The following is a 21673-nucleotide window of genomic DNA, read 5'->3' on the forward strand; positions in this document are numbered from 1 at the left end:
TTTTTTAATTAAGTTGTGGTAAATTTTTATGGCCTTTCTGTACGTTTGTTTAGCAGTATCGTCATATGACCGCCTCCAGGCCCGCTCTAAGACTTTAAATTTTTTCCTTTCACCCCGAAGGGACTTATTGTACCAGGTGTGAGTTTGAGCACGCCTGGACTCTGACAATTTCTTTGGGATGCACTGATCAAGGGATTTATTGATCCATCCCCTAAATGCTCTGTTGGCTGCCTCTGGGTCAGGAGGCAGACTGGGCGGGAAGCATTAAGAGCGGATTGAAAGGCGGTTTCTTCCAATTTGTGCCAGGGGCGTTTCCACAGGAATTGACGGGGGCCCTCAGGATGGTCTCATCTAAATCCAGGTGCATAGAAATAAGATAGTGGTCAGTCCATGTCAGAGGGAGAGGGGGGAATACTGACAAATTTTGTAGATTTGAAAAAAACGGGTCAAGTAAGTGTCCAGCTTGATGTGAGGGGCCCACTACCAATTGGACCAATTGACAGGCTTCCAAGTCATCCAAAAAATTGGAGATCTCATGGGTGTCGCAGCAGTCCAGATGGAGATTGAGATCCCCTACAATATTTAAATTAGCTGAGTCTAAGATGAGAGTGGAGGCAATGAGTGCTAGAGTCTCTTGAAAGGCCCTGTCCACACCGGGGGGGCGGTAGATGAGGAGCTCAGTGTAGATGAAGTTAGTAGAAAGAGATTTTGCACAAGGTACTTTCGCAGTCTGGAATAGACAGAGAAGACAGTGAACACTGAAAAGCATTTTTATAAATCACTGCTACGCCACCCCCTCTGCCTTTAAGCCTATTCTGAGAGATTAGCCTGTAGCCTGCTGGAAGAGCCAGGCTAGTAGTTACCGTGCAATCAGTAGTGAGCCAGGTTTCTGACAGAAATAGCACATCAGGGCAGAGTCAAGGAGAAGGTCCAGTATGTCAGCATGATGCTTAACTAGAGACCTGCAGTTAAGACTGAATATACGGACTCGAGAAGGGCGTGAAATATCCAGAGGATTACTAGAGCCTGGTGTGCCTTTGAACCCACAGTTGATACATAGAGTCAAGGGGACAATAGAGTGCCATTTATTATGCTTGCAAGATGCTTTAGGTTTTAGTGCAAGCAGCTCTTCCCGAGAATAGTAAAGTCCTTAGGGAGGGACCAGGACCAGGGGGCGAGGTGCCAGGCGTCGTACCGGCGCGGACGTGCGCAGACGGGCTTGCCTTTGGCGTGCCTTCAACGCGCCAGCGACGCGCCTGCTGCGAGGGTCCCCTGCACGTCCGTGGCGGCATCCGGAATTAATAGTGTGGAGCGGGGAAGTTCTCCCGCCTCCTCCACAGCCCAGAAGTACGTCACTAGCGCAGAACAGGGGGCAGTCTTTCCGGTCCTCGCCCTCCACTCAAACGGCAGCTGCTGAGGTGGACCGGGGTCGGGCTGGTGAGTTTAGTGCAAGTTTAAAAATGGTCCAAAAGAATTAAGCTAAAAATAATCTTAAAAACTATCACACACAGAGCAAAATCACTTGTAGCATAAAAATAATTGTAGCATGCGCTAAAAGCAAGCAATCAGGGACACATCAACTGACCCTTCTAGCTGCCCGTAATCCATTCGCCCTTCAAGTGATCACTAGAGTTTTTTATATCCGAAAAAATATTTTTATAACACAAGATACAAGAAAGGTTGAAAATGAACTGGAATATGACCTATTGCACATTGTTTGCCTCAGTACTGGTATTTTCCTACATTTTCCAGTTCAAAGCTATAAAATATGGTGAGGGATGTGAAGGCTTTTGGTCCTTAGTGTTTCCTATAAGCTGTTTATTATGTGGTCTGACTTCTGATAGTTATATTTAACCTGAGCAATACAAAATGTCTTCAGGTAGCATTGACTTAATCATGTGATAGTTTAAAATCTTGTCCCACTCCCCTTATGTCAAAGAGGCTTTCCCCCTTTTTCCATATAAATGTGAATATTGAAGGCAAGCACCTACCCCTGCAAACCATGCCATACTGCAAACTCTTCCCCTTCCCTTGAGGCTGCATTGGTCCAGCCTAGTCACTTGTTCGGAAAATGCCAATTCAATGGTGAAAGTAGGTTTTTGATAGGTGTAATGAAAAAACAATATTTTAAAAGTGCACTTTGTGGGCTCTGAGACCAAAGTGAATCAGCGCCAGTTGAAATGGAAGCCCCACTCTTTAGGCTAGAGTAAACATGCCAGGACAGGTTTTACTGACAGGCCTGACAGGCCTTCTGCAGGATAATGGAGCTACATCTGGAAACAGGAATTAATTAATGAGGGTTTAAATAATGCTTGTGATAGCATTACCATGCGTGTACTGTCTCATTGTCCCTGTGATATTTATCAGAAGAAAACCTCACTTTCGGAAGTCCGAAGGGCCCTCAAGACCTGGCTGTTCGAATAAGCCTCCGGGACCTGCAAGAGTATAGATACCCTATTGGGTGCTTAGCCGTTTTTATAAATCCTGATTGATTGATTATTATAAATTAGTTGACTAATAAAATAGTAGATTATTACGGAGATTGCATATCCCAACATTAAACAGTGACATTAAAAGTGTTACTGTCACCTGCCATTTCTCCACTGTCGATCTATGCAGGGCAAGTTCTGGGACCCCAGAATCACTGAAGGGTTCCCTGTCTGCAGATCAGAGTTTACTACAAAAGACAGTTAATTTGAAATCCCTGTTGAAAACGTTAACAACGTTCCACAATCTAGTAAACTTGTTCACAGTTAGGCCTGGGCAAAATTTAAATTAAACTGGCGTAATTTCAGCAAATTCACGTTATGCTTGCTGCCTGCAATTCTCCAAATTATGCCATGATGCGCCTCCGCTTAATTATGCACTTTTCGTGGTAAAAAGATAAAGGCACAATTTGCAATAATATGCACAGAAACAAGCAAACATGACTGTTGATCGCAGTGCTCTTGTTCAAATGCATCCTTGCACCAAAAATGTATATTACGTTGCATTGTGCACTAAAATATAGCATGAAATGACAGATATGTATTTTGTGTAATTATGTGTAATTTCATAGAATTTTGCTGGAATTTCATATATTTATACAAATGCAAAGTACCCACATTGCACACACCTGTATTCAAAGTAGTTTATTGTTAATTGAAAGGCAGATCTATTTATCAATTAAGATGTGAGAAACAGCACTGTGTCCTGTCCATCCAGGTGCAAAACTGAAGTTTGCAAATGGGTCGGAATTCTAAGTAGTACAGTATTTACAAACACCCTACAATTGTTCCCTGGCAAATTTTAGCAGCCCAAACCTGTGGAACTTTACTAGGGCAAAATGTTTGGTATGATCCGATAAAAACCTAATTCTGTGGTATAAATTCTGATTCCAGTTGTAAAGCCAGATTTTCTGAATTTGGAATTTGAGTTATTTACCTAACCCAATAAATTATTCATCCTGGGGCCATCAGTTTCTGACAGGTGCATTAAATAACTCACGTTCTACAGAACACATCGTAATCGAAGCCTAAGTCGAACTTTAGTACTGCTGGTCACATCTTCAGTTCCTATCATAACCTCTTTTAAACCAGGATGGATGTCTGAAACGTGTTTAGAAGCACTAGTCAAAATAATGTGTTGCATTTTATTGTAATAGAATTCCCGCCGACGAGGCAATTGAAGTGCTTGTTTTGCAATAATTTCTCATTTCTTCCATTTGCAGAAAATCCCTGGGAAGTTTAGGAAGCTTTTTTCCGAACTTGAAAGCTTGACAGTAAGTGCTCTTGCTATTAAAAATGCCGGGGTTCCCAGTTGTCAGTTTCAATGCTTGTCTTATTTCTATTTAACGGGTTCATAGAGCGGGCTCCCTCAATCCTACCCTAGACATATTGCATTTTCACATCAGTCAGCTGACACGAGACATAGCCATCAAAACATAACGCATTGGTCCTAGAATATCCTGCGGCAACTGTCTTGCAGCATTATATTAGTCTTTGTGACCAAAGCAAGCAAGCGTTACCTTTCATTGGATGAGTAGTGAAAGGTCTTCATTGGAACTGCATTTTTAAGAGAATCAATGTATGTACAATTTATACGTTTGCAAACAATAAAAACTTGGCAAGAGTTGTTACATCATTTTTTGCAGCGTGTATTTGGTGATCATACATATTAAACCCAGGTATATACCGCAGGTCAACTATAGTCTGTACTTTTGCTATTTTGACCAACATGTAACCAATGAACCATGCCCCTGAAAGAAAAATACGGCAACCGTTTGCTAAATAATATGCTCACTGCAGCGGAGGGCAGTTGGTTATAGTACTATTATACTATTATAGTACTCTTTATTGTGGACTTAGGGTAATGGAACACCTAACAAAAATTTATAAAATCTGTATACTGTGGACTGCTCCTTTGGCCTCTTAGGCCTATGCAATTTGGTTTGCTATAGTGGGGTAATTTGGGAATTTCGTATTGCGCAAAATGTGGGAAGTGTGTGCCAATTTGGCTGCATGTTGCATGACATTTGCCTGCAGGAGCTGGTTTGAGTATTTTTTTTTTGCTGAAAGGCATTTTCTCCTTGAGCAAGACATTTTGTAATCAAAGCTGTTCCCTGCTGCTATCTCCTTTGACTTTGAGGAGACAGGTTATTTAATATTCTGGCCAAATGTATGCACGTCATTTTATGAAAATTGTGCTCTGCAGCATACATTTCACATTTTGCCTACCCCCCTCCTTTTGTATCTCTGTATACACGCAGTAAAGCAGCAAAACACAGATTCTGTTGTCCTTTAGGAATTCTTATTTCAAGGGCTTCCAATGGATAAAATGTGTGTGCAGTGAAGATAAATGTCTAATCATATTCAAATTAGTGCAGCTACACTCCACTACCGGATGCAATTGTGTTTAAGTCATAACGCCTTCCCCTACATCTTACTGAAAGAGACCGCACATAAATCATGAATTCAGTACAGGCCAGTGATGGATGTAGAATTACCATATTTCCAGAGATTCCAAAAATTGACGGTTCTCTCTTTTCCCATCACCAAATTGTTTTTCAGGACCCTTCCTTGAACCATAAAGCTTACCGGGACATGTTCAAAAAAATGAAGCCTCCAAAAATACCATTCATGCCACTGCTTCTGAAAGGTAATGTTGGAAATGCCTGTCTGCCTGGACCAAATAATTAATTCATCCAAGAGCAAGAAATGGTAACTCGTAGCTTACTCGGAGCTGCTCTTAACACACCATGGGCACATGCATCAAACCATTTTGCGATCACAAATGATGCGAATGACAAACTTCTGCAGTTTGCGATCGGAAAATGGCCTTTTCAAATGCATATACTTTTTTTGCAATTCGTAATTAAGGAAACCATAATTTTTTGCAATTTTTCCATAATGCAATGCATCATGCATTTGCAAATTGCATTTTCAAGTTGATGGTAATTTGCAATTCCTTTGAAAAATGCAAAAAAACCCCACATTTTTCAAAGTGCATTGTGGTCCATACACATGCCTGTTTGTGAGGGTGCATCAGGGTTGCCTTTTGGCTCCTTGCACCTTTGCAAAGCCATGTGCAATTTTGGAGTACCTATTTGGTTCTCGCAAATTGCGCATGCAATCCCATTCATTCCTATGAGTCTCTATGCCCATAGGAATGAATGGGAAGCCATTCCTTAATAGCGAATTGCAATTTGTGATATGATATTAAGGTATATGTAGGATTCACATTTTTTTTTGCAAAACCTACACGCATAGGTAATTGCGAGTCCCTAATAGTGATTCCTTAGTAATCGCTATTAAAGACTCGCAATTCCTAAGTTTGATGCATGTGCCCCGATGTGTTTTGTTAGTTGCATCAGTTCAACATGATTGATAAAGTACTTGAGCTGTGAGTGGATAAAATAGCTTATTTTATTTACTATGGCTATACATTTTTCTTTTAGAATTTTTTTTTATCTTTTCCGGGTCGGCCATGAACACGCTGTTTATTAGTGTGCTTTATGCCCTGCAATCATAATAGAATAGACTTTGTTATAAATCTTTGTTGTTGCTCTTTTGTTACTCAAAAGAAATATGCTCTATGAAGATTTTTAGTTGAAGCAAATTGGAAAAATGCATTTCATCATTATCATACTTAGACTTCCAACTTAAAGTAATCGCAGTCTAAAGTAAGTGATGTGATGCCAAGTGTGACTCTTATTTGCATTACTTGTTTTTTTCCATTTAAACACATTGTGTTTCCCTTTTTTCAAGAAAACCTGAACATTTAGAACAGAAAAGGATGTTACAAAAGCAAATATTACAGATGTTCTATGGTGTCACATGACGTTTTTCTATAATTCAAACAGTCCTATCTCTTATTAGATTCTGGTATCAGAGTTCTTACATTTCAAACAGGATAAGCAAAACCAGACAATGCAAAAAAAAGACTGGATGAACTACTGACACAAGTTTGAGATCTGTTGTATAAGTAACACTTGTTGGGCATTACCATTGTGTGGTTATTTGATGAGTGATTCCTGACTTCACTAAGCAAACGTTTAAATAAATTAAACGTGCTTTTGACTTTTTGAGAAAAAAAAACTTCTACCTATTGAATTTTTGGAGTGGGTGAGTTACAGGTTAATGTTTCACCTATCACAGGCTCTTGCATTTAGTGGAGCCTTCCCTTGATGAACACCTAGTCTTACAGAAGGATCTGAGGAAATGTAGGCAGGCAGTACATCAAGACTTTAAATGATTGGACTTTCTAAGAAAATACAGCAAAGATTTTTGATTTCTTTCCCATTTGAAAATAGTATTTTAAATGGCTTTGTATATCTAGTTGACTTAAATTTTAGTTTGAATATATTGCAACACCGAGATAAGATATATACATTTTCAAGGAACACAACCACTGGCAAGAGTATTTTTTGTGTGAAACATCAAATAAATCAATCAGGGTTTTTTAGAGCACACTATTCACCCGTGAGGGTCTCAATGCCCTGGAGGAGGTGGGGAGTGAGCAGCTTCGTTGGGGTAATTTTAAGAGCCAGGTCTTGAGGTTCTTTCTGAATTGTTGCAGTGTTGGGCTTCGTCGGAGGTGAAGGGGGAGTTTGTTCCAGGTCTTGGCTGCGAGGTAGGAGAAGGATCTTACACCTGCTTTGGTCCTACCGAAACAAGGGACAGTGGCTAAGGCAAAGTCAGCTGAGCGGAGATCTCTCTTGGGGGCGTGGAAAGAGATTTGGTCATTGAGATATTGGGGACTGGTGTTGTGGAGGGTTTTGTGGGTATGTGTGAATAGTTTGAAGGTTATTCTTCTTTTGATGGGGTGCCAGTGGAGGTTGCAGAGTTGTCGAATGATATGGTCATGTTGTAGGATGTCAAGGATAACTCTGGCTGTGGCGTTCTGGACAGTCTGGAGTTTTCGGTGAAATTTTTTGTTGATTCCGGCACAGTAAGTGTTTCCATAGTCCAGTCTGCTGGGGATGAGTGTGTGGGTGATGGTTTTCCTGGATACGGGGGATCCACTAGAACGTCTTGCAAAGTATGTTGAGGGTGTTGAAGCATGTGGAAGACACAGCGTTGATCTGATGATTCCTGGTAAGTGAAGAGTTTAGTATGATGCCAAGGTTGCATGCCTTGTCCGTTGGGGTGGGTGGGTTTCCGAGGGCAGGGTGCCACCAGATGTTGTCATGATTAGAAACAAGGTACTAGAAGTCCAAGATGTGAACTAAAGCTATGAAAATTGTACAACCCTGAGGTGTATAACACACCAAAAATTGTTAACAACGTTAAAGAAAGGCAAACCATGTTTACCATCCAGTGAGCCTCAAAGACCGAACTTACAGCATCTTTGGAAAGCAATATTTACATGCAAGTGATGCAGTAAGTAAAATCGTCACATACTGTATCTGGAGAGCATGCCAGAATGAGTCATCCAGGATTTCAAATGCCAGATAATGCTTCTAGCCATACTGGGTGTGCCAAAAAAACAGTTCAGGGTCATTGGAATAACAAAGGACTCGGTTTAATTAGCTGAAGGAAGTAACTATTAAATGGCAGGGGTAAACCACAATCAAGTGTAGAGATTTAGGAGCAATATGGTCACCTACAAGGGACGGATGGAGGGATTGAATGGGAGAAAGGTAGCAGTAAGCCCTCCCAGGTCAGTGGGAGCAGGCCATGCTGGCTCGAGATGGCAGCCAATGGCAGTGGTATGCGGCAGAAGCAAGGAATTCTGGCGATGAGGCTCGGCGTATAGCTCAGCCGTATCACCAGCTGCTATTTCCCAACGTCATGTTCCTCCAGTCAAGTTTCACACAATGAACTACTACCATGACACAAAGGACTAGTCCCACCACTGTAAGGCCATAACTGAACACCAAGATCATAGCACCTAGTAACAATGACTGCATATTTTTTTAATATTGGTAGAAATTCGAACCCTAATAAACATTCCTAAAAAGCTTTCCTTTCAAAATCATAATACTAGATTTAAAATGTGCTATTATAGACAAAATTAAAGAACTTAACGATACACTTTTGTTTAAAGCACAGCTCTCATGCACCCTTGAGCTTTTGATCCAACACACATACCATGAGTGAGAGCAACCGTGCCTTTGTGCTTAAGTGCTAGTTATGTTAAAAAGGCATTTTTGTTGCCTTATAAATGTGGCATTGTTTGACAAATCTGCACAACACTTCCCAATCAGACAGAATAACTGGCTAATTATCTCTATTGCTGATTCAACCTTTAGAAGAGTGAAATTAAAAGTGGAGTGCAAAATCGCTTTTTCAGATTTTATCTCCATTGTGAAATTCTTCTCTTTGCTGTGGCAAAAACTGCTGAATCGAATTACACCAGTCTTGACACGAAACTATAACTACTCAGAGCTTTGAATTGGTGTTAATACATAGTTTTGGGGACAATCACATTAAAAGACTGTTATGTATGTTTCAAATGGTTATTTAATAATTGTATAATTGAGCTACTAGTAAGTTCTTTGTATATGAATTCATCATCAAATCTTAAAAGGAAAATGCATAACAAAATTGATAAATCCCGTGGGCATGCAGACAGTGCTCTACCCCTTAAGCATTCGCCAGAAAGGAGTTTGGGCACACATGATACTGGGCGCCGTTCCTGGTCAAAGGTGAGGAAACCCATACCTCACCCACAAATGGACTTGACATTGATGAAATGAATGGTTCCAATATTGATGACATTAGTTTATGTTATCATTTTTTTGTTCTTCAACAGTCCATTTGGGGAGTGATTTGTGGTTTACATACTTAAAAAGAAGACACATAAAATCTAGCATTTACAGACGCATAGGCTTTGAAATTCCCTCTTTTTTCCCCTCTCTCCCTTACCAGGGCATTGGCAAAGTTGTATCCTTCTTGAGTTTTGGAGAAAGTTTGGCTAAGAATTTGCACTACTAAACGCATGTTCACTTGCAGCAGCTTCATCTAAAAGAAAGTCAGAGGTGATATATGCGGGTGCTTTTGCAGTAACTTGTTTGTGCCCGCTAATATATCAACTTCCATCAGTGGACTACACAAGAACATCAGCAAGTCTCCTAGACATTATAAGCATCATGTGTCTTAGGCTAGGATTAAACACCATAGTTTTAGGATAGCAAGTAACATGTCCTACTGCCTGATGCAAGTCTGTGATCAACATGAAACAGGTTTGCCAGGTAAATTCATGTTTGACAACATGAAATCATGAAGCATAAGGCTTCTCCTCTGAAATCCTATCTTTATGGAAAAGAAGGTATAGAGAAGGAGTATGACTATCACTTATGCTGTGACAGGGTGATCACACGCACCAATACATATGTATGTCCTGTGACCCACGTAACTCCTGCATATTATCTAATGAGCTCAATACTGAGCCTTTGTGACAGACATCTGAATACTGATTAATGAATACTAAATTCACCTTGGCAGGTAAGTGCCTGTCTTCCTTTTTTTATATATCCACCCAAATTAGTTTAATGTTTTTATGCATGCATCTTGTCATGCATAGTTATTACGTGTATGTACTTTATAGTTCATTATTTCTATATGCAAATAGGTGGCTGTAACCAGTTCAACAAAATATTCTCCCCTTTTATTTCATAACATAGTGCCTTTGAACTAACATGCAAACAAGTATTTTTGATAGTCTGAGCCTTTTATGTCCATTCTTCAAAAAAAATGTTGTCCAGATAATTATATGTACAGTTTCGGGAGTTATACAGACGATAGAAACTTTTGCAGTATCCTAAAATGGGTTTAAATCGGCACTTTGTCTTAGCCCTATGCCATCACTTACAGAAATTAAATATATATATGGGATTCCTTATATGTCTGAAGTTTTCAAAGTCTAATCGACTGCAAATATTTGGTGAGCAGTGTCAGTTCCTCAAACAATGGCAGTCCCTGTAAAAACAATACACTGCACAGCCGTGCAAGGCTTTAGCATAGGATCATGTTTATAAAAAAAATGCATTTTTCAAGAAGTAAGACGCCTTCGTGTCACAATGAAATTAGTCACAATTTCCTGCCTATGGCAGATTGAGCGCAGAGAGTTTGCCGTCTGGTACAGCTGATTATAAATGCCTGGTCAGTGGTACTAAGCGCTATATCAATTAAATCACAATTAAACAGCCATTATCAACATGGTAATTTGCTACGCACAGTAATTTCCCCAGTTCATAATTCGGTATAGCTGTCTTCCATGGAATTTGTCTGATTTCGTAATGGTACTGATGCATTGGAAAGCTCAGGATATTCTGCCATAACACAAATTACTCGGCCCTTGCACTAACATACCATTAGTCCGTTCCAGTTCTTCTAGACATTTATAGCATTACCCACCAGCCGCGGCCGGTAGTGGGAGTACCGTCCCGGCGGTGACGTGGGGAGGGGGAGGGGCAGGGTGGTGGGTAGTAATGTATGAATTACGGAGTTTAACAGGTAAGTAAACATATAAATAAAGAAAACGAATTTCGTTGCGCGCACTGCATCGCATTTGGTGATGCAGTGCCCGCAACGAAATTCGTTTTATTTATTTATATGTTTACTACCTGTTAAACGCCGTAATCCATACATTACTACCCCCCACCCTGCCCCCCCTTACGTCACCGCCCGGCCGGCCGGTACTCCCAATACCGGCCGTGGCTGTTACCCACCGTCACCATTGCTTAGGTCCTCCAATAGATCTTTTTTGTTGAGTTGAAATGGAATAAAATACTCTGGAAATTACGGGGCATATTATCAAGGGGGTTTATCTCCACTTTTTTGGCTTTAAAAGCCAAGAAAGCGGAGATAAAATTATCTCCCTATTACCTAGCTGTCGCTAACACCAGTTACCGACAGCTAGTAGGAGATAGCGACCATCTTGGGCCCCACTTTGCATGTCAGTGAAATTTATCACTAATGACATGCAAAGTGGGCGTGCCAAGATGTTAGCGACTGGAAATAGTCGCTAACATCGCTATCTCCTATTACCAACTTTTGGAGATATTCGCGCTAAGCGCGAATATCTCCAAAAGCTAACACCTGCCCTGAGCAGTTCTTAGCCATGTTATCCAATGGGAGGTGGATAACATGGCTAAGAGCATTAGCTCGGTAATGCATGAATATCTCAGACTTTTCAGCGATATTCATGCATTGCGGCCGATTTTTATCGCATTTGCGATAAACCTTGGTATTATTTGCGATAAAAATCGCCGCAACGTAAATTTTTGTCTCTAACCAAGCAATAGCGATAATTATCGCTATTGCTTGGTAATATGCCCCTACATTTTTTTCCTATGAGGACCCGGAATAGATAATTGCTGACACAACCTCAACGTTCAATCAAGGTTAAAACTTTCATCAGCCATGAATGTAGATCCCTTGAGACGCAGTAGATCACCAAAAGAGTGAGACAGGATCGATGGAGATAATGTAGCAAAAACATTTATATAGTGCATCAAAATTTACAGTAAGGGCAGAAACACATTTAGGATCAAATTTATTAACATTTTGTTAATGCAAGTAAACTACATAGTGCAGCACAGTTTTCCTCACCAGCAGAGATTTAACTTCCTAAGCATGAAAATACATCGTTCGGTTATTAATCATATAAACCAAAGCAATGTACTTTGCTTCGAGTTCTGTCATCGGGTTAATCCGTTCATATCTAAACTGCTGCATGGCTTGCCACAGCAGGAGTCAGATAAACTCTCAGCTGAAAGGTTATTTTTCGGTGCTCATTTGCCAGCCAGCAATAGCACAGGGTTAGGTTGCAGTTCGCTAGAGTTCAGTTCATTAAAGTCAGTTCCACTAATAACAAGTGGAAAGGGGCATGGGGAAGGTAATCTAGACAAATCAACATGCACGGAATTCAATTGTCGCTCCGACAGTTGCTAGTCAGGGTAAGAATAGACAGCCAGACCCCGACTCCTCCTCAAAGGGGGCAATTATACTCCAATCATTTCCAGGCTTTCACCCCTTAACGTATCAATTCCATCAGTCAATGGGGTTTCATTGGTCATTCACGGCGGGCTGTTATGTGGTGATCAGTAAAGTATACAAATCCGGAAGAATTTAGGGCCTAATTACAATGGCGGTGGGACCCCCACCAACAGCCTGTCAGCGGCGGTCTCACTGCCATCGCAGAACGGAATACTGCCCACCACATTACGATGGCAGGTGGACAGTTGGGGTACAGAAAGACTGTCCAACACTAATGAGAAGCTGGTTTTTAGCAAGGTGGTCAAAGAAGCACTTGTTGATGGCTTTTTCCAGGATTTTGACTGGGGAGGTAAGGAGAGATATTGATCAGCAGTTGGTGAGTTTGGTTGGGTCAGCCAGGGGTTTCTTTAGGGGAGGCTTTGACTGCTGCAGGTTTCCATGGTAGCTGTCTTGATGGAGGTGTTGAAGATAGGGGCGAGGGCCACGATGATTGCTCTTTTGTTAAAGATATCGATGGCAGGGATCTGAAAGGGCCCTGGAGTAAATAGTCTTCAAACTTGTTTTGGTCTCTTTGGTGTTAATGGTGTGTGTTAAAAATTGGGGGTCTCTAGTTGGCAATGGTTTGCACCTTTGGCCAAGTAGGGACTCTTCTTCTGAGTCAGGGTAAGGAGGATACACTTCTAAAATAACCCCTGCTCACTCCCTTGGTTGCTTGGCACGAGCAGACAAGCTTATCTCAGAGGCAGTATGTAAAGCATTTGTGCACACATGCAGTGATATAGTAAAAACACTACAAAAGGACACCACACCACTTTAAAAAATATGTAATCTTTCTCTAAACCAAACAAGACCAAAATGACAAAATCCACAATACAGTAATCAAAATGTAACTTTTAGAAGATAAAAACAGATCTGTCCGTAGCAAACTATAGATGCAACACTTTCTACACAAAGTACCTTGAATGTATCAAAATCATAAAAACAGTCGCAGGGAAGGTAATGCAGTGGCTCCTTATGCCAGGGAAGACGATGCATCAGTTCTTTATTTCAGGGGAGGTAATGCCTTGGTTCCTTACTGAAGGGGAGGTGATGCATCGGCTTCTAACTGCAGCCCAGTGTTCTTGTAGAATTTGCGCCCCCGGTGCCATGCATGGGGATTGGAGATGCATCGGTTCACGATACGGCGGCGTCAACGGCACTGCGTTGGTTCGTTCACCACACAGCAGGGCCTGCATCGGAATTGGTGCGTTGATTTCAGCGTGCAGCAATTTCTCCAACCGAGGCAGGCTCTCCATCACTTTCTTCAGCGGCACAGCCCCGATGCGTAAGAAACGGGTGCAGATACATCGCTCTTCTCTTAGTTGCGTCTCTTTTCCAGTGCCCAACAGCAGGAACAACCTCCAGAGGCCCAATAGAGCAACAGGCACCTCTTGACAGGTCAGAACTCCCAGCAAGGACATTCAGGGGAGCTGGTGGTGAAGTCTTTGTGTCCTTGAGACTTAAGAATAGGAGGCCAGTTCTACTTAAAGCCCTTGGAGATCTTCTTCAAGCACGAGATACAGCACACAGTAAAGTCTTTATCCTCTCCTTGGCAGAAGCAGTCACTGCAAACCAACCCCAGATGGCACACATCAATGGGGCATTACTTCCCCTTCAGCTTTCCCAGCTTTTCTCCTTGGCAGAGGTTCTTCTTGACTCCAGAAGTATTCTAAAGTTCTGGGTCTTGGCCCCAAAATGTATACAGCATTTTTGTTTGTTTCTCTGGTAGCAGAGAGGCTCTGTGCTCAGTCAAAACCTGTTCTGTCCTTTCTGGTCCAGCTTCCCAACAGGAGGTGGAAACAGCATTGTCTAAGTAGACCAGGCCCATTCAGGTGAATGGAAATCTCCCCCCCCCCCTATTCTAAATGCAGCCCAAGTCTATTTAGCCTAGCCGTGACTCATCCATGAAAGGCAGGACACACCTCAACCCCCCAGTGGCTGTCTACAGTGAATTCTCTTCCCCAGCCCCTATTACTCTAAAACCAGAAAGTCAATCCACAAACCAGCAGAGGCACACAGGATAGCTAATCAAGAAAATACATACTTTCTAAAAAGGGAATTTTCAAACACAGAATGTAAAAATCATCCTTACTAAAAGATGCATCTTTACAATCTACGTTCAGGTATGCTAATTTTTACCTTCTATATTGTCCCAGTGGGAAGCTATATTTATAAGATGATATAAATAATCTTCTATTCTATCCTATGAGACAGATAGCCTTTCAATAGTGAAAAACGAAATTCACTGTAGTTCACTATTAGGACATGTCACACACATCAGAACATGTCCTGTCTTTCACATACACTGCACCCTGCCCACAGGGGTACCTTGGGCCTACCTTAGGGGTGACTCACATGTAAGAAAAGGGGTGCACTTGCCAGGTCGACTTGGCAGTAGAGACGGCACACAGACACTGCATGGGCAGGTCTGAGAACCCTTTGGAAGGCTACTTGTGTGGGTTTAACAATCAGTGCTGCAGGCCCACTAGCAGCTTTTAATTTACAGGCCCTCTGCACAGACAGTGCACTGCGTTAGGGCTTATTAGTAAATCAAATAAGCCAATCATGGGAACACGAATCCATAATAACAATTTACTGAGCGAGCATGTGCACTTTAGCACTGATTAGCAGTGGTAAAGTGCCCAGAGTGAATCAACCTACAAAATCAGGGTCACACACAGGAGGCCAAAAAGCAAAAGTCTGTGGATACCCGCTGGAAAAGCCAGGTCTAACAGTGTCTTTTGTGGTGATTGTGTTGACTTCCTTCTTTACTGGGAGACCTCTGGAGAGGGCCAAGGGGTTCGGTTGCAGTGGGAAGTTTCTGTATATGATTGTGATTTTGCTGCAAAGGAAGTTTGAGAGGTCATTACACAGAATTTGTGATGGGCTGAGGTTTCTGGTAACAGCTCTGGGTTTGGTTTAAGCATGAGCGAATTTTGCGGATCTCGCGTTCGCGAATTTTGCGGATTTGCGGATTCGCAATCCGCAAAATCCGCGAATTCCCGCGAATTTGCGGATTTTTTTTTTTTTTGTGTTCGCCCGTGTTTCTGCCAGTTCGCGAGGGTTTTGTACACTTTCGCAAATTGCGAACTTACCTGTCGGGTCGCAAGTTTCGCGAACTTGTTGTTTCTACGTGTCCAGCCTGTTTGGGACACTCTTCTTCATCACTGCCACTCTCTGTCACCACTGCCACTCTCTGACTACTCATGCCACCCTCTGGCCCACCCATGCCACCCTCTGTTTCATCACCACACCCTCTGGTTGTCCAGTGTACATTATTTTCGGCAAAGCAAAGCACACCTTCCCTGCCTCAAGTGACCTGAATTAATTTGGGGCTGATTCATGTGTCACAGAATATTTTTTTAGCTGGCACCTGCTTCCTTAGTGCGCCCTGATTAGTGATCTTTTGCACTTGCTAAGTGCTTTCATTGTTGCAAAATTAGTTACAACACCTGCCCTGCCCCAACTGACAATAATGAATTAGGGGCTGATTAATGGATTTTAACTTCCAGCCTGGCTCCTGCTTGTCTCCCTTAGCTGTAATTCAGGACCTTTGTGGCATATGTGTAACTATTCTGAGGTTCAGAGCAGGGTCACATAATAGTTTCAACTGGCAACTGAACTCTGGAGGGGCCCCTCAGGAAGCACTCCAGGAAATGGCTACTAATGATGAGCCTGAACTTTTGAACCTGGTAAGTAGTTACTTTCAGTTTTGCTAAGATCGTATTTCTGCAATTTTGCACTTATTCGCGGGGCGCGAACTCACGCGAACAGTGCGAGCAGTGCGAGCAAAATCCGCTGCTCGCGGATTTGCGGATTTTGCGGGAAATTCGCAAATCTCGCGGATTGCGGATTTCCCGAAAATCCGCAAAATCCGCGAGCGGAACGGATTTTCCGCCCATGCCTAGTTTGGTTAAGTCTTTGATTGCAAATATTTCTTTGCTGCTGTTGGAGCTGGTGTTTATTCGTTTGACTAGGGCTTACTCTTGATTTCTCAGACGAGCTGATGGTACCTCGTCTGGGAGCCTTTGAAGGCATATTTTTCCATTTCCCCTTTGCCTGTTCTCCATTTCCTTTCCAGTTATTTGTATTGGTGCTTGGTCATTTTGAGGTCTTCTGTATACCAGCTGACTTGTGTTCTGGTTGTTGCTATGTTGCTTTATTTCATGGGGGTCAGAGTGGTGCATCCCCATTGGTGATCCACTTGTTGAAGTTCTCAATGCTGTATGCCAGGAAGCCTGTGGGATCCTGTTCATCAGCACCTAGGTCCACAATACACTGCTCACATCTTTACCATGCGTATTACTACTCTGATTCTTGTTCTTATGTTTCTTTTGATTTGCAAGAAAATTCTGTACAATTATTTGAACAAATGTGCATATCTACCTGCAAATGTGCTCTTTTATGGTCCCTGGGGTCAGCGTAGGCTCCTCCTACACTCTACCTCCTAACCTCTCTGACAATTTAGTGGAGAATGTGGACTGGTGATGCCTCATGGCAGTTTTCTGCTTAATAAACATGCAAACTGAACTAGTGAATGAGTGCACAAAAAGATGATCATTCAATTACTTTTCTAAGAGCGTTTAAATACACCATAGAATCCATATCCTTTTTCTGGAAGACCTTTTCAATTGTGAAAACTAAGAATCAGTTTAACTAAGGAAATAACTGTATCAAGGTATGGCTATGTTTTCTGTTCACAGCAACAACTTGCGTTTCTCTTTATTTTTAGATGTAACTTTCATCCACGAAGGAAATAAAACATTTCTGGATAATCTTGTAAACTTTGAAAAGTTGGTAAGTAGTTTCTCTATGTTCATGACGAATCTCTGTTGGATCATTTCATGTTGTTCTACTGTAGAAGCGGGTATATACTATCATTATGTTTGATAGTTCATGTTTATCTAAACCATGTTCTTTAAATGTATATTGGTTAACGACCCATAATGTTTGTATTGATATTAAACGTGAGACCATCAGCCTCTTTCGTGTTTGAGTACATTCCGGCATTTATTGGACTGTAACTTCCAAGCTAGCTTGAGACCAATTGCTCATCTGTAAAAATAAACATCTACCAGGAAAATTCCAGTTTATTTGATACAAAGTGCTTCTACTGGATATATTTTTAGGTTTGGCCTCTGAGATAGATTTAGCTCTTGTTCTATTAAGAATGGCACATGAGTCAGCATTTTTCATCCATCGGTCTGATAAAATGTCATTCGCATTTTTTTCCTTTCCCGGCAGCTTACAGCATGGGCTGTCTACTTCAGTCAATGTCTCTTCTCACTGTGAGGGAATGCATTTTCCCTGTGCACAATTTGAACATCTGCCTTTAAAGTTTTCCCCTAAAGAGCTACGGTCTGGAGCCAATATGTCCTTTTTAAAATAAATTATTGTTGAATTTGTTTAACTTTTTTGGTTGTTGTTGCAAGAGCCCGGCAAATTCCTACACAATAGCTGCAGGAGCTTCGCTGCTTATTGTCCAGCACTGTCACGGCTTTGATTGATGCCCATCATAGCGCGTTTAAATTCATGTTTTTGGCATAATTTAATATTCTTTATTGGGCACAGATGGCTGATACTTGGCTTTGACAATGCATCGGCCTTATGAAATGGGAAAGGTATTACAAAAATAAGCCCATTTGAACACAGCCGTAGGCAAAGACAATAGCCCTCTGGCTGGCCATTGTAATTCACACCTATTGGCTTTGACAATGCTTCTTAAATGATTTTGAATATTAGATAATATGTAATGTTATTTAGTACATGCAAACCATGCACCTACCATTAGCTGGCCTGGTGCTTTTTGTGTTAGAGCATCTGTGTTTCCTACGTGAACTGAGTTTATGTTAGACTAGATTCTGGTGTCTTTGTTTTTAGGTGTTTATGTAGCACCAGGGATCATGTCCATTCTGTGCAAGAGTAAAAGCGATATAAGTGTTTATTGACCTCTTCCTGCCAAGTAAACTAGCCCTTATTCTGGCCATGTACGGTTTGTTATAGAGCGGCATATTGTCACCCTATGGTATTTCACGCTGTGGTGGCTGTGAGAACATGTGGTGTAAATGCATATAATAGGTTTGTTGTCATTCAAGGTGATTTGGAGACAATTCTATCATGAACGTGCCTACTGTTTTGGTTGCTTACAGGCATTGCAGGCAAACCTTACCAAAAGGGACAACTGGGTACTTTATACCTACACAAGCAAAGCGGATACGATAAGCTCCACTTTGAGAAAAATTATGCAGACCATTAAAAAGAAAGGTTTTGACAAGGGCTCCATATTCATACCAAATGAGCAGCATAAAAACTGATATAGTAACTAAGTTGGTGACAAGATCATAATCTACACAACCTTTCAAAGGCGGATTTCATGACATTCTCTTTGCCAAGGAGAGGACAGTTTTAAGCTAGGGTTCACCCCCCACCTTTCCCCAGGATACCGAAGGCGCCCAATGTCCAGTCGATTGAGCATCCTTCGGAGGCGGTACTGGCCTCCCTGCTGTAGCTAGTCTGGCACCCTGCATATTTCTGCATGACTCATGAGACTTTTGCTATGGCAGGATGTACGTTGTTACAACGCATGCTTTTACCACGCATGCTGTAACAACGCAAGTTTTAAAACGCATTCCATTACAACGCATTACACTGGGGGGTGCTGGATAGTGAAGAGTTTAATTTACTATTCCAACACCAGTCCCCGTGGACACTAGGGAAGGTGTTGGATAGTAAATTAAAACTATTCCCTATCCTAGAGCGCCCCCCAGCGCAATGCGTTGTAATGGTTTTCGTTTTAAAGTCTGATTTGTAATAGCACTGCGTGCTAAAAGTTGCATTATAAAGGTTGTTCCCCATTGTCCTCACTTCTCCCCTGCAATCTCTGTCCAGACCATTACTTTGAATGTAGGAGGTCATTGCTGTGTCATTCTGGCCATCATTACAGCATGAGAAGAAATAGCAGGTGTCCAAAAACTTGTGCTGGTTCTTGTATTCTGCAGAGCCATTTATAACTGGTCAACTGGAACTTGCTTGGCAGTGTCCCAGTATTAACATCATGAACAATGGGGGCGATCGGTCCATTTCACGTGTTTTATAAACCTAGATATGCCTAGGAAACAGATAAAAACACATTTTTATAGTATATGGTAGAGAAAGGCCATTGCTCAGGAGCGTCGCTGCCTTGAATGGTCTCTAACCTCACTCTACAATGAAAGGGTAGGCCATTGTGCTGTCTATAGATTCTTTTATTGTATGTGTCAAATGTATGGAAAACTGAACAGTAGGTTACAGAGGCCTCGAAATGGGGACAGTTGCCAAGGAGAAACATTAATTAGGACCTAAGATTGTGCAGAGACTGACTAGGCTCATGGAGCCCGAGCAAAAGTATAATGAATCACACCACATTGATCATCTTTCATTGTTCATTCACCACGCAATTTATTTCACCTCTCATCTCTATAAAGCTATTTGTGGGAAATGCATTTCCTTGCACGGGCAGCCCACTGCTATCTCAAGCAGACAGTCCTCTTTTGTATTCTTTGAGGCAGTAATATTGAGTCTCTCATCTGGCACCCTGCAGCGCCACGCATTGTTCCATCTAATTTGCTCTTCCCCTGTATTTTCTTCCATAGTTAGTGAAGGAAATGCAAAGGTGGCGTAGCTGTTAAAGGAAAATGACGTACTTAATCTAATTTGAACAGAGTGCTCCTGGGGTGGGTTTCATCCCCCAGGATTCTACACTTTAAGGAGGAGGGGCACAGCTGCTGCAATGAGCTAGAAGTGCTTTTAGCCCCCGCGGCACTGGATGCCTAATCTCTCGCACTTTGCTTTCTCGGCTGCTCCTAGCGTGGGACTACAATCCCCAGGATTGTACACTTTGAAATGAAGGGGCACAGCTGCTGCAATGCGGTAAAAGCGCTTCTAGTCCCCAGTGACACCGCAGCCAGTCGAGGCCAAGCTGGGCCTTCCCTTCTGGCCCCAAGACTTCTTGAATCCATTGAACTGCTTGGATTATGGTAAATCCTCTTCCTTTCTGTTTTATCAAAACTCAAGTCCAGTGGCTGGGGCTGGAAGTGCTTGCTGAGGATAGTGGATGAGGCCCTGCCGTGTGGTCAGCGGAGTTCAGGTGGTCATTACATTTACACTGAGTGCTGTGCTTACTAGAAACCATGGGCAAGTGTAAACTATCTATTACAGTTGGTGCTGCCAAACTCCCTTGCAGTAGACTGATATCATGACACTGCTCACTTCTGCATTTGGGGCCATCCCAGAAGAAATGAACGCAGTGGAGGTTGCCCTTTAGATTGGTCAACAGGCCCTTGGCCAGCCCATAGCCTCGCCCATAGAGGAGGCGGTTTATAGAGAGAGGCCAGGAGTTGGTGCCCAGACAGCCACGGTGACCCTTAACGATGGCCAATCCATGGCTTCTCCAAATGATATGGCAGTTAGTGGTGCAGGTGGTGCCAAAGTTAAAAAAAAAACAGTGGGAATCTAAAATGAAAAAACCTAGTATGAGGCCCGTGCTAAAGGCAGACTGCCACTCTTCACCTTGTGGTATTCTGGCCCGTCCACTGCCCAGTGAATCCTTTAACTACACCATGGATAAGTTAGTGACTCTTTTATCTTTGAATCTGGAATACCTGGTCAGGCTCTCAATCTCTGCTATTGAGTGCAAACTTTCAAAGACTGAAGAAGCTGGTGCTGACTTGAAGACCAACATGGAGGCGCTAACTCACTATGTCAAGGAAAGGTGTGGCAAATGCAAAAAAAAGGCGTGGCTCCTCCGCTGCTGTAAATTCTAGGCAGGGGGAAACTCAATATCACTTCCCATTCCATAAGCTGGAGCTTGTATATCACCTCAGCTGGGTCATTCTCGGCCAGAATAATCAAAAAGGAAATCCCTCCGCCTGTATCCTGATAGGTGTGGTGCAACACAGTCATTGAAAAATAAAGACAGCCCAACTCTCCTGGCCTTCCAAATTATGGTATAGACAACATAATATGCTGAAAAATCAAATGTATTTATTTTCTTTTATCAAAATGGTAAAAAACATGATAAAATAAATATAAAAAGTCCAAGCGCATCCTATGTCACACACACACGACCTCTCAGTCAACATGAACCAGACACATACCCAAACAGACTCTTACATACTGCCAATGCAACATTCACTAGACAACAAAACGACATTTTAATATATATAAAATTATTA

At 42.1% G+C, this 21673-nt stretch overlaps 1 protein-coding gene across 1 annotated transcript in view; it reads left to right on the top strand.

The window, feature by feature from the left end:
* The window catches only part of RAPGEF5 (Rap guanine nucleotide exchange factor 5), a 997318-nt gene that overhangs the window by 938425 nt on the left and 37220 nt on the right, over window positions 1-21673 (top strand). The window contains exons 22-24 of the mRNA XM_086941717.1: window positions 3710-3760; window positions 5049-5136; window positions 17194-17258. Coding sequence (XP_086797843.1) covers window positions 3710-3760; window positions 5049-5136; window positions 17194-17258 — 204 coding nt within the window. The remainder of the gene's footprint in view (window positions 1-3709; window positions 3761-5048; window positions 5137-17193; window positions 17259-21673) is intronic.

The sequence above is a fragment of the Lissotriton vulgaris genome, chromosome 10 (genome assembly GCF_964263255.1).
Source record: "Lissotriton vulgaris chromosome 10, aLisVul1.2, whole genome shotgun sequence".
NCBI classification, from domain to species: domain Eukaryota; kingdom Metazoa; phylum Chordata; class Amphibia; order Caudata; family Salamandridae; genus Lissotriton; species Lissotriton vulgaris.